The following is a 14795-nucleotide window of genomic DNA, read 5'->3' on the forward strand; positions in this document are numbered from 1 at the left end:
CTCCAATCAAATCAATGATTTTTTTTGTTTAGAATTTAGTGTCCAAATAAAAAGGATGACAGCATGGCTAACCTTCAAAAAAAGATCCGATTAACCTACCGGTTAATAAGCCGAAAGGAAAAACTCATCAACCTTTTTGATCAACTGAAAATCTCAATATATTCGTGAATAATATTATCCTTAAAAAATATGACTGCTTGTACAATGCTGTTGAGATTAATTAATATTTACAAATGTTTAAACAGAAGAAAATATGCACTGCATTTTCTGTTATATTGTTTGTTCCAATTTAATCAAGGGTATGATGAAATATGGAAGGCGCTCTGCATGTGCCTGTATTCTATTTCATATTTTTTAGCTGAAGAAGGAGCAGACATGTGAGAGCAACATATACAAAAAGCAACATGACATGACTTACTTATGCAAAGGCATGCCATAAATCTGCTAACATGCAAAGTAGGTATTCCTACACATGCAGGGGAAGGACGTTATTTAAATGGAACCATGTGATTGTGACAAAAACTGCCTCCACAGTACAGAACTAAAAAAACACTTAAACCTTCTCTGTGACACTGAATGACACATACCTATCCTTGGACAGGACAGAAAATATACATAACTGTGAATATACAAGCACACATTTATTCATACTAACATTCATGCACACATACATACTCTATGCACACAAAAATATAGCTGACACAACACTACCATTCTCCAGGGGTTTTATTTGGATTTTTTGAGCACCTCTCAGTGACATAGTGATTTATGGTTTTTATTTTTGACCGAGATTTGTAGTTTTTTTAAATCTGTCAATTTAAATTTTATGTGTGTTTAATGGTGAACCACAGACATGTCAGAAAAAATACAATGTCCATAATGCACTGTTTCACCTTAGCAAAACAAAGTAAAATCACTACATCGTGGCACATTCTGATGCTACACCGGTCCACTTTCCTCATGTCCTCTATTTTGGACTACTGTCATTGTTGTAACCAAGACGCTTACTCATACAGGTACATCCTCATGACATACTAGATCCACACCAAGGGCAGCTCAAGTGACCCACAACCACTGTCTGCTGTGAAAAAACCACTTCCACATCAGACAGAAACTGCAGCACTTTGAGACACAAGTGCATAACTGAGTTCTTGGAAAGGTCAGGCAGTAGCTACTGTATGTCTCCTCAGGGCCTGTCAAGGATTCATCAAAAACAAAGTGACTAAATCAGAAAATGAACTAAGTGCTTATTAAATATGTTTCTGCCTATGTCTTATTCTGAATGCTTCGAATCTTCATTCTGATTTTGTATGGCTTATGCACAATAGAAAATACCAAGGTACTCCCACACAAGACAAAAATACTAAAAACTCTCAAAAATGATGTCATCATCATGAAAGACCTGTAGCAGATTTTGACTAAGCATCTTCATCAGATAATCTTTTTGTTAACATTAAAATATTTGTGTGAAGTGCAGAATATTTACAAAGAATAAAACATTAGCTACAATGAAGTAGAATGGAATCAACTGATCAACTGGGAGATCTGGAACCTTTGTTAATCACATAACATGCTTAAAAGGGGGGTCAAACAATTATTCTATCTATAATTATTAATTGCTCAATCTATTTCAAGCTCACAAGCCTTAACAACAACCAACCAACCACCATTTCAGATGATGAGCAGTGACAACAAACACAGTATATGCAAAAGATCAGCTGCTTTAGCTGTAATAATATCATTAGTTATTTAGTTAAGTTAAGTTAAGATCAGGTAAAATGGCCCAATAAATATGCTGCATACAGAAGTGAGAATTCAAAGGTCATAATATTACACCACACCACCAAAATTCATTGGAAACTGCATCTGATGGCAGGAAAATGGGTGTGACTACAAGTAGTCTGAAGAGAGTAACATCTGAACATTGCAAGGGGCAGCAGAGAATCCCGACCTCAACCGGACCGCATCTCTGGAGTGAACTGGAACACAGCTGGGGCAATGACCGGACAGCCCTCTTCAGCAGTGGAGCTTACTAAGGCTTTAAAGGAGGAGCGAAGCACAATACCACCATTTGTCTACTAGCAGTTAGGAGACTGTCTTCGGTCATGCATTTAAGCAGTCATTAATGACAAAGATGTGCTGACACGCTATTAATTTCTTGGTAGTTTCCCTTAGAAAAGTTTGATATATCATAGTTATGGTCCAATGGTATACAGAGGGGGAGTTTTTAACAGTTGTATGATTGTACACATACTTCATAAAACTAGAAAGCCACCAAATATTAAACACTGGTTATATTTAATAAATAATCCTATTTGATGTTAATGTGTGCCCGTCAACATACATAAATAGGCATAGGGCAAGGACATTGACCCTGTGAATGAGACAGAGAACTCAAGTATTACATTAACTGTATTAATGCCAGAGTTCAGTGCAAACACAAAGGCAATGTTGGGACATTCTTCATAATTTTACTCAAAACGGGTGTAAAATGATAGTATTGGATTTAGATGCAGGAAAACAAGCTAGTTAGTTCCTTAACTAGTTAGCTTGCCTTCTAGCAACATAAAGCTCACTGAAATCTGATAACATTAGCTACCTAGCTTCAGCTTGACCATTCAGGCGGTTAGCCAACCAGGGAAAACATAAGGCTGACAATTAATTACTCTTGCTCTACAGCTAGCTAGCTATCTTATTTGCATGCAGTTAACTAGTTCCTTAACCAAAGCAAAACATTGACAATCAACCAAACAACAAGATAGCTAATAATTTAGAAAATTGAGTTTCCTAGCCAGATTGTATATCAACCTCATTTGAAAATGAGGTTGATACAACCAATTCAGCTTCTAGTGTTACAATACTGGCCAAGGCATCACAAAAAGGAGCCATTGTACCAAAACCAAATAATCTACTTTAAAAATACAACAAACCAAACTGGCCAGACAGCAGATGCAGCCAAATTGCTCAAGGAGTCTCGCTCCCTAGCAGCACCTAGACCTTGAAGATGAAGCTGATGTTCTGTTATTTGACATATGGAAAACTGAGAACAGAGGTTCCTCAGTTCACAATTAAACAATTTAACAATACAACCAACAATTAAATACATCAAACACGAACAATTCTGGTGAACAGGAGAAGGCTTTCCTTAACACTAGTTCATTTTATTTTCAGACAGCTAGCTAAATTGGTAACTGGCTAGCTAGCGTGATAGTAATGTGTAAAAATGTACTGGATCACATGACTTAACACTCTCATTGACAAACAATATCGTCAGAATTCTTCTGTATTACACGCTAGCAATTCATCTGCAGAGCATTCTAGCCCAACATATGCAATGCCAATATAAATTGCATCACAAAAAAGTTTTCATCATACAAAAATGCCATACCAAGCGCTTGTTCTCTTTAAGTCAGTGCAATACTTGCAAAAATAGGTCTGCCATTATTTCCATCGAATTTGTTGATTTAAATCAGGTCAAGCTAAAACATTAAATAATCCTGGTCAAATGACCTCCCACAAATTGGACGATTAAGCACCATTCTAAAACATTCTGGCGCTAATGTTTCCTAAATCCTGTCATGCATTTTTCATCTTACCATCGCAAGAGAATATGGTTTCCGTGTGTCACATCCAAGTCTCAAATGCCAAAAGGCAGTAAGGGTGCACAACCAAAACATCTCCATTCATATGATGTGCTGCTGAATGCATCCAGTTATAATATGTCTGTGCTTTATTGCAAGTTGCTAACACACTGCCACAGTACAAAATTAGGTTATATTATACAGCAATGACCTGCACTTAAATGGCAGAAAACCATCTGCATATGTATGCCCCTTTTCCACATTCTGTATTTGTGAACTCTCTCATGAATGTGCCAAACTGTGACAGCATAATATATCTTTTCCACTCATGTCATATGCTGCAGGTGAAATAGTAACCCTCAAGAAACAGATTTATGTGTGTTTGCTTGTGCATTGCTTTATTCGTAGTGTAACATGATCGTGTTAACCACAATTTCACATACAGTAAAGTTCAGTTGTTGAAATTGAAGAATTACCAGTACATATGTAGCCCACGTGTCTGTATATATATATAAGGTGCTACTACGCCATACAAGAACAAAACCATGTCATAATCCTTTCTTGTTGTCCGGTTGTTATCTCCTACCTACCGTACTTATAATTGCTTAAAATGACAGCACTACTTTAAATACATCATATTTGTACCACTTGTTTTATTAGTGTTTTTAGTTTTTCCTCCCAAATTTTGCAAATGCACATGACATAAGTATTGTAAGACCTCACCCTCTTTAGATGGTAAGACGAAAAAGCACAGGACAACAAGCTACAGCAACAATTTAGGAAACATTGTTTAAATTTGCTTTGGGATATATCTTGTTTAGTCTCTGTGAGGCAACGTCGTCCAGGTTGGTTAGGGTAATCTGGCTTCATTTTGATATCAGCGATTTTAATGACAAACCTGTTTTTAAAGTATTTCTACTGACTTGCATAGAATAAGTAGTAAGTGAGTAACTTTACGTTTTGTAGGAAGGATGCGATTTTGTGTTTATTTTAGATAATGAATACAATTGCAATGATAATACAATGCAGCGACAACCTCCAACCAGTCACCTTTATCAGCTCAAGACAGTGGTTGCTCTTTTATGCTGGGGAGAGAAACGGGACATTGTGAACTATTACCTTTTACAACACAATTGGACTACCGTGTTACTAAAAGCATACGGTTGTTTCAAATATTAACGTATCTTAACAAAGCTCCAGTAAAAGGTTTCAGTATATTAACTTATTGTGTCAAATTGTTACCCGTTTCTACCGCTCTACACTGCACCCGAACCTTTATATGACATGACGTTACCAATATGACGTTCCAAAGGTTTGGGGTGAGAGATCCTGCCTTCAGGGGACAGTTAGTAACTCATGATTGGAGAGGGTGATTCACGTAGAGTGAACCGCCCCAACCAACGCTGGGGAAAGAGGGTCGGACTAACTGGGACGAAATTTTCCTCAATAAGAGAGAAGTCTTCAAAGTTTAGGAAAGAACGGGGAAAGCAGAGTGGTGGCAGCATCGGACCTATATAAACAGACAAACTAGACCGAGTGTGGGAAAGTAAGACAAGCATCCAATGGTCTAGGAAAAAGGAAGAACAAATTGATGTGTTGATAAAATTCACAGTGGGATACTAGTCATACCCGTTCTGGGACAGCGTACCTTACCCAGACTGTGTTCGTCTGTGTTGTCAGAATGTAAAATCCGACTCTCCAGGTGTGTTACAGGTATGTCACCGCTCTAAACATGTCAATGAAATGTTCGTGTGTGTGATGCAATGTGTTTACAGGGTATTGGCTTCAGTAATTTTAATTTTGATCGTTTCTGATCACAACGGTTTGAGCATTTATCATACCATTCTTTGCTGGCTGGGCAGACGCACGCAGTTACCAAGGGAAAACTGCATTGTACTGATGCTTAATATTTGCCAAGATCAAGGAAGCAAAGTTAGTCTCAGCCCTTTAGTTTGAAATTCCTCAATCATATTTAATTTATTTTAAATATGAGCACATGTTTCAATCGATAAAAGTACATTCAGCTTTGTGATATATATATATATATATATATATTCTTGCTTTATCATGAAATACTTACTTTAAATATTTAAGCTATATACATGGCATTTGGGACTGCAAGAGGAACGAGGGTCAAAACAAGCTGTTAAAGATTATTTCGAAAATAAAAACCCTGATAGTCATTTACCCGCATATGGAGTGTCTTATCTTTAAGATAATGTTTTGTGGTACAAAAATGTATGACCCTTTAGCAAACATAAACGGTAAAAGTAAGAGGATTTTAGTGTAAAAAGGGGCTGGTTCAATCATCCTTCCGTTGTGTTATGATTACATGTGTTGCTAATATTTTCTGGAAGGTCCCAGTCTAGACTTGATGATGCCGCCAGTGCTGGATAGAAGGGCTCAGCAACTAACAGTCACCCGTCCTACGCCGCCCTCTGGTGTGTGAAACAGGAACTTCAGGCAGGATGGAGCATGTGGTGCTGGACGGGATGGACATGGAGATTGTCAAGCACTACAACCACTCGGGGAAATGGGGGCGTCCGCGGAGCAGCGGGGCCTGTAAGACGGCCCTGCTGCTGATGATCTGCGTGCTCATCGTGCTGGAGAACGTCACTGTGTTGCTGGCCCTGTGGAGGAATAAGCGCTTCCACAACCGCATGTACGTCCTCATTGGCAACCTGGCACTGTCCGACCTGCTGGCCGGCGTGGCCTACGTGGTCAACATCTTCACCTCGGGCAGCCGCACCTTCTACCTCAAGCCGGCTCAGTGGCTGGCGCGTGAGGGAAGCATGTTCGTGGCCCTCAGCGCCTCCACCTTCAGCCTGCTCGCCATTGGCATCGAGCGTCACATGACGATGGTCCGCCTGCGGCCCTGCAAGGTGGCGGGGCGGGGTCGGCTGCTGGGGCTGCTGGGGGCATGCTGGGCGGTGTCAGTGCTGCTTGGCGCTCTGCCTAGCCTCGGCTGGAACTGCCGGAACCAGCTGTCCTCCTGCTCCACCGTGCTGCCCCTATACGACAAGAAATATGTGGCTTTCTGCATCAGCGTCTTCACCGGCCTGCTGGTGGCCATCGTCATCCTCTACATCCGCATCTACCAGCTGGTGACGTCGAGCGGGAGACGGGTGAGCAGCCGGCCCTCGGAGCGCTCGCTGGCCTTGCTGCGCACTGTGGTCATCGTGCTGGGCGTATTTGTGGTGTGCTGGGCGCCCCTCTTCCTGCTGCTGCTCCTGGATGTGGGCTGCAGCCCGACGCGCTGCCCTGTGCTGTACCAGGTGGACTGGTTCATCGCCCTGGCCGTGCTCAACTCGGCCCTCAACCCCCTCATCTACACCCTGTCCAGCCGGGAGATGAGGGCCGCCTTCTTCCGCCTGCTGTGCTGCTGCCAGCCGCACCTAGACTCCCCGCCTGCCAATGCAGCCGCCCCCCACCTGGGCACGGTCATCCCCACGGTGGAGAACAGTAAGTCCAGCATCGGCGGCAGTGGGAGTGGGGTGACAGGGGCAGCCCGGGGGCCGCCCACCAAGGGTAAGATACCAACTCCCTTGAGTTCCAGCCACCAGCGGGCTGACCCTCCCGCCCCCACGCCCTCACACCCCTCTGGCCCTGCTGACCTGTTCTCTGCGGTCCTGGTTAAGGCGGGGGCGCTCCCCTCACTGGGAAAGTTCTGACATCATGACACAGTCTGATGCTGCATCTCTGCTCATCTGCCCTGTTCTGGAATAATCTCAGTGCTCTAACCCAGGGGCTCCCTCATACTGGTACGCCCAGATTCCAGATCTACACCCCTGAGGACACACATCCAGTGACATCCCTGCATTTGCTGTTAAGATAACCACTTCCACAACAGAGACTTTGAGACACAAGTGCATATAACTGAATCCTCAGCAAGGGCAGACAGCTCTTTCGCCTCAGAGCCTGTAAAGGATTCACTCAAAACTCTCACTAAGCCAATTTAAGGACTGGTAAGTGGTAGGGTACATTGTTCCCTTTTCAGAGGTGGAAAAAACACTTCTGTTAAGTGCTCTAAAGACTAATTAATTGATTTTCTTCATTCTGTAAGATATTCTACAGTCTGCCTTCCTATATATCAGTATGATGAAAATACATTTGGCTTGCTCCTATATACCTTACAACATATGGATAGCAAGTAAAAAAAATATATGAGAACCTTTGTTTTTGTGAACGACAGAATAGGTGAGGTTTGTAAAATAAAGTTATAAGCATAAGTGTACATATGTAATGTAAAAGTTTGATAGCATTGTATCTCTAAATATTCTACCCACCTTCCTATAAAACAGCATATTTATTTTATGATGAATAACATTTTTTCACTATTACCTAAATTTTTTGTTGACTGGTATTTGATGCCTAAAAGTAGCACAACAATAAGATGGATTGTGGTGATTTTTTATCATTAGTAGATGGTAATGATCATACCCGTAACCAGCTATGAGGTCACCGAGGTCCGGACATTGTTAATTTTTTTAGAGCTAAAAATAAAGCTAAATACAACTGGATAAAAAATCAGTGGTTGACAACTTCTCCTCTGAGACGATTGCATGCTTAAGTTTAGAATTGTTATTTAGTGTCCCCTGTGTGTGAGAGTTGTGAGAGTGAGAGAGGGCGCAAGCGCAGCCCCTTGCATCATCAGCACTTCCACTGACAGCAGCAAATGGAATTTACGCATGTTGGCAGCAGCAGGAGGCTTGTGTGTGAACTGGCAGCATACCATTCAGTAAGACAAAGCAATGATCATTATGCCATTATCTGTAAGAAACGTTCAAAGCAGTAACCTGGTACAGCGTCTGGAGTAAAGGCAATGGCATGAAACGTTAGCATGTAATGGTGTTACTCTCAAGCATTTTTCTTTTATTTTTATAGCTAGCTAAGGTTTCTATGTATGTAATGTTTATATGTGTAATTTTGACAAAACTCCCCCCCCCACCCTGACTATTTTTCAAACCCTGGTTACGGCCATGGTAATGATTGCTGAACGTACTGCTAAAAAAACAAATCTTTTCTAACAATCTAAAGTTTGTAATGTCACCTACACACAAACACATGACTGTGTGTAGCATACATGTTGTTTGATGTGATTTGTTAAATTATACTTGTAGATATAGGGGTATGTCATGCTTCACTTTGTGTGGTATGACTACTACCAGATAGACTCCAGCTAAATCACTACACAGACCAATAAAACTGCTTCTTGAGTCATGACTTTGTTTACTGGTCAGGATGTTCAGTCACTTTAATGAGCTGTGTGTATAGTTTTGATGTATGTGAACATATATAGGAAGCAGGTCGTGTTTATTACATTGTGACAGTATGACGGTACAACACCTGTTTCCACTGTATGGTCATGAATTCATTTGTATGCATTATTTTTACTTTCTCCTGTCTTGATGCTATGCAAGATTTATTACCCATCTGCAATTGCAATGTGTATTTAAAACCTTGAATATCGAACTTTAGAAGTGAACCAGTTCAGTTTGACGTGATATGTAGATATGAAGAGACACACAGGTTGTTTTCAATGCACATTTGATCCTAGACTTATGTCCTCTCCTCTCTAATTTAATTTATTTCCCAGGTAGTAGACCAGGTGTCATCTTATTGTGCTTTTGGTTTACATTCACAGGGCCTATGTGATATATTAAACAAATGTTGGATATTGTTAAAAACACGGTGGTGGGTGTAAACCCAATGCTTCCACCTAGTGGTGAAAGGGAGAAGCTCTCATTGTCTGTCATTTGGGATACTGGGTTGAAAGGAGTGAAAATACAGGATGTCAATAACCAAGAAAAGGAAAATAAACACATGAGATACACTTGGGTTTTAGGAGAAATTGTTTGCACTGTTATGACAGCCTAGGTGTTGAAACAGGGCTGTGTAGATCAAAAGAATCTTAATAACTACATTCATGAAAGATCTGCACTTAGTGCTTTTCAGGAAAGATCAGGCTAAACATCCTTGGCATACTGGCTTCACTGGTGAAATATCATTTGCCTAAAATAGCTGCCATCAGAGTAACACCAGTGGATTGAAAATACTGAACTGTTAAATTCTTGAACTCTTCAACCATTCACAAATGATGAACTGTGAGTCTGAAAACAGCTCCAATGCTAATTAATGGGAATCTTACCTTCTCCTCAGGAGAGAAGAGAAGGTAGTTCTTAAGAGTGAAATCAAGATCTGAGAATCAAGGCAAAGAAAAAATCCTTTAACTGGATTGTATGTCTCAAAAGATTCATCAGCTGGTGTTCCACAAAACCAGTGCAATGAAGCAAGCTCTGAGAGAGAATGGAAGAGAGAAAACCTCACAGTTGGCTGGGAGAGTACTTGGTCAAAGCTCTTGCTTTTGTAATTTGATTAACACATTCTGACATTTTAGAATAAATGACTGGATAGAGTGAAGTCTACACACTATATTGTATACTTTTATATTAAGTTTATACATTATATATATATATATATATATACATACATACACACACACACACAGTGCCAGGCAAAAGTTTGAGCACCCCTGGTCAAAATTTCTGTTACTGTGAATAGCTAAGCGAATAAAAGATGACCAGATTTCCAAAAGACATAAAGTTAAAGATGACACATTTCTTTAATATTTTAAGCAAGATTACTTTTTATTTCCATCTTTTACAGTTTCAAAATAACAAAAAAGGAAAAGGGCCAGAAGTAAAAGTTTGGGCACCCTGCATGGTCAGTACTTAGTAACACCCCCTTTGGCAAGTATCACAGCTTGTAAACACTTTTTGTAGCTTTTGAGTCTTTCAGTTCTTGTTTGGGGGATTTTCGCCCATTCTTCCTTGCAAAAGGCTTCTAGTTCTGTGAGATTCTTGGGCTGTCTTGCATGCACTGCTCTTTTAAGGTCTATCCACAGATTTTCGATGATATTTAGGTCGGGGGACTGTGAGAGCCATGGCAAAACCTTCAGCTTGCGCCTCTTGAGGTAGTCCATTGCGGATTTTGAGGTGTGTTTAGGATCATTATCCTGTTGTAGAAGCCATCCTCTTTTCATCTTCAGCTTTTTTCAGATGGTGTAATGTTTGCTTCCAGAATTTGCTGGTATTTAATTGAATCCATTCTTCCCTCTACCAGTGAAATGTTCCCCATGCCACTGGCTGCAACACAAGCCCAGTATGATCAATCCACCGCCGTGCTTAACAGTTAGAGAGGTGTTCTTTTCATGAAATTCTGCACCCTTTTTCCTCCAAACATACCTTAGCTCACTGCAGCCAAAAAGTTCTATTTTAACTTCATCAGTCCACAGGACTTGTTTCCAAAATGCATCAGGCTTGTTTTGTTCCTTTGCAGACTTCTTACACTGAATTTTGTGGTGAGGTCGCAGGAAAGGTTTTCTTCTGATGACTCTTCCATGAAGGTCATTTTTGTGCAGGTGTTGCTGCACAGTAGAACTGTGCCCAACCACTCCAGAGTCTGCTAAATCTTCCTGAAGGTCTTTTGCAGTCAAACATGGTTTTGATTTGCCTTTCTAACAATCCTACAAGCAGTTCTCTCTGAAAGTTTTCTCAGTCTTCCAGACCTCAACTTGACCTCCACCGTTCCTGTTAACTGCCATTTCTTAATTACATAAGGAGGAAACGGCTACCTGAAAACGCTTTGCTATCTTCTCATAACCTTCTCCTGCTGTGGGCATCAATCATTTTAATTTTCAGAGTGCTAGGCAGCTGCTTAGAGGAGCCCATGGCTGCTGATTGTTGGGACAAGGTTTGAGGAGTCAGAGTATTTATAAAGCTTTGAAATTTGCATCATCTGGCCTTTCCTAGCGATGATTGTGAACCAGCCATAGCCCTAACAAGCTAATTAAGGTCTGAGACCTTGGTAAAAGTTATCTGAGAGCTCAAATCTCTTGGGGTGCCCAAACATTTGCATGGTGATCCTTTCCTTTTTTCCACTCTAAAATTGTACAAAACAAAAATAAAACACTAATCTTGCTTAAAATGTTGAAAAAAATGTTTAATCTTTAACTTTATGCCTTTTGGAGATCAGTTCATCTTCTACTCACTTAACTATTCACAGTAACAGAAATTTTGACCAGGGGTGCCCAAACTTTTGCATGGCACTGTATGTATATATATATATATATATATATATATATATATATATATATATATATATATATATATATATATATATATATATATATATACACATACCATTTTGATTATTTAATAGGTAGATGAACATAAAATTGAATAATTTAACCAAAAGGCAGTGGGGCTTCAGCCAACATCAGCTTGCAGTATGGCTGCGAAGGAGCTGTAAACAATGGTCTGGAGAGACACTGGGTTTTTAAAAGGGTGATTTTATGACCACATGATAATCAAGCTATTGACACATACTGGACAGACTATGGCAGCCAGCGTCCCATGAGCGACACAACACCGTTAAGCAAGACTTCTGATAAAAGAAGCCACGCAGGTCCGTCACTTCTCCTCTGACGGCTGCCGGTCCCAGGGCCCCAGTGTGGGAGAGCAGCGTGTTACACCAGTGTCAGTTGAGCATGTGTCCGAATGGGGTGGGTTAGGAACCACCACAGGACACCTGACAGTAAACGTCTGCAACAATCTGCTGGGTTCTGCGCACTGTTGATATGACATCGCTGTGATCGGAATGGATGATCGTTGCTGACAGGATGACATTTCAGACGAGACGCTCACCTCACCTGCAGGCAGCCTCGTTCTGCACATCTGTCCCTGACTGAATATCTGAGAGGGAGCTGCGAATTGCTCAGTGGACCAGGGCAAAGATAGACCCCTTAAAGTTCAAACCTGGTGGTTTGTCAAAAGCAAATCTACTTCTTCTCATCAGCATCTCTGAGAACACCATGTGTTTTACATCTTTCAACTGAATATCTTCTGTGAAATATTTATGTTAATATTACAGTGTATTATTTATTTAAATATATACACCCATGGAAGTCATAGCTATGGCCACAGGTAGTGAATGACAAATAGACACCAAAAGATTTTGCCTTGAAAGAAATGTATGCAAAGGACACATTTCAAATCATCATAACACCTCCTGACAGTTTTTAAATTAATCAAATACACATTTTTCATTATGCTGGAGAAAGCCGACTTCAACAAAGGAGCATACAATCAGTGAAAAGAGCACTCTGAGGACTAAATGATTATGTCCGCTACTCATGTTATGCGGCTTACAGCATTATTGCCTACGGAATATCATATCGTATCGCATCCATTGATAGTCGAGCAAGAAAAAGGCATCTTGTGAAACAGGTAACTCAGCAGGAGATGCCAGCCTCAGAGACCTCCATCTCAGCATCTCAGACGTGCTCTGAATGAAGTGTACAGCCACACCACGCAGCAGCCTCCCGCAGAGGAGGAGGAACGAGAGGCGCACACACCGGCAGCAAGCGGCCGCTTCTCACTGCTGTTTACCAACCAAACGACCCGCGGTGCTTTCTGTTGGGTGTGTGTCGGGTGACAGTAAGGTGACTGATCTTCTCCATATGCCTCAGTCACCTCGGCCACACAAAGGCATACAGGACGTTGAGCGACAGAGTGACGCCTTCTCGGTGCCAAAACCCCTAACCTGGCACTCCATATTGCCCAGTAATTTCTGCGAGTCTGAAGACAAAAGAGCCCATCTGGGCTGCATTTGTGGGGCTGCCAGCGTGGGGCTGTGCATTCATCTCCCCCCAATACACTGGTCACAGGGTCATGGTGTTTAACAAGCTTTGGGGGGGATCTTATAAGGATCATCATTGTCACAGATGATCCTTATAAGGGCTGTCTCCACCACAGCTGCACTGACTGGGGACGAATAGCAACCAGATATTTGTCCCTGTCACGCTTCTTTTCCTCAGTCCAATACGAAGCTGTTGAACCTCCGACAATAAGTCTCATTAGTCACAAGGATTGGGCAGGGTTTAGTGTTAGGCTCTGCAGGAGGGGTTTAACAGGCGGCAGCTGGAAGCACTGCAGGGGGAGAGAGGTGAAGGGTTTCAGGCCCCAGATTCACTCACTAAAGCAGTGCCATGTCGGCATGTCCTGACCACTCTCTCCACACTGGTGCCCACTCACTCATGTGAAGTAACATTTTAAATGATGGCCACAAACTAATGCAACATATGAATTGGTGCATGAAAACAATGAACCTCAAGTATTTCCCCTCTCTCACACTTTTTTCTCTCACAAACACACACACACACACACACACATATTATGGATGGGGCTTTGTCTTCCTTTAAATGTTCTGGAATAATCATATAATTAATCAAGAATAAACTGCAGTTATTTAAAATGCTGGCCAAATCAAAATGGGTACCATTATGAAGGGGGCCTTGGAATGCAGACCTTGAAATGTGATGCGAGGCAGTGTTGGCTGGAATTCTCGATGCGGTCTGTGCAGCTGCCCCCCTCCCCCTCTGCCCAGCTGCTCCCCATGTGACCCGCCTCTGATTGCAATCTCCCAGCATCCCTCACCGCTGTCACACACCTGCCTACACTGGGTGGCAAACGCTGCCCAGACAGCCACACTTCACCCTGCTCTCTATGCATAAGCTCATCCTGTGGGGATTAGCCAGTCCTCGCGTGCTGGAGATGGTGTCCATGCCTTTGACAATGCAGCCCACCCTTGCAATCATGTGTGTGCGCATGAGCACAGCTGTGCATTTAGCCATCGCACGCCTTTAAATCCACCCACGTGTGCGCAAATCTCCATGTCTATTGTCATCCATCAGAAATGGTCACTGGTAATGGTGCACGACACAGCTGTGGGTGTATGTATGTGTGTGTGTGTGTGTGTGTGTGTGTGTGTGTGTGTGTGTGTGTGTGTGTGTGTGTGTGTGTGTGTGTGTGTGTGTGCATCCGCCCACGCGTGTGTTTGGCTCAGCAGTGATAACAGGTGTTAGTGCCTCACGGCTCTTCTAATCAGAGCTATCAGCTGTTGCCAAATCAACACCGTCAGACACACTGAGTGACTCAATGCATTCACTTTACACAGTGTGATAGACAGCTGGGCAGACACATACGCTACACTAACACAGACGCACATAGGGAACTCACTCCACACAGCCGTACAAAAGCCATTTATGTACAGTGCTAAGGAAAGAGTAAAAACTGACTGGTTGGTTTCCAAACATTGAGACATATTCATTACAGCAACCTCAATAAACCACACAGAAACAATATATGGAGAACA

The 14795-nt window shown here is 41.8% G+C and overlaps 1 protein-coding gene across 1 annotated transcript; it reads left to right on the top strand.

Moving 5' to 3' along the window:
- Nucleotides 1–5058: 5058 nt before the first annotated feature.
- Nucleotides 5059–7488, top strand: s1pr3a (sphingosine-1-phosphate receptor 3a). Its single transcript, XM_036522051.1, has 2 exons — nt 5059–5294; nt 5939–7488. The coding sequence occupies exon 2, from the start codon at nt 6050–6052 to the stop codon at nt 7250–7252; it is 1203 nt and encodes a 400-aa protein (XP_036377944.1). The 5' UTR covers nt 5059–5294; nt 5939–6049; the 3' UTR covers nt 7253–7488.
- The last annotated feature ends 7307 nt before the right edge of the window (nt 7489–14795 follow it).

The sequence above is a fragment of the Megalops cyprinoides genome, chromosome 2, assembly GCF_013368585.1.
Source record: "Megalops cyprinoides isolate fMegCyp1 chromosome 2, fMegCyp1.pri, whole genome shotgun sequence".
NCBI classification, from domain to species: domain Eukaryota; kingdom Metazoa; phylum Chordata; class Actinopteri; order Elopiformes; family Megalopidae; genus Megalops; species Megalops cyprinoides.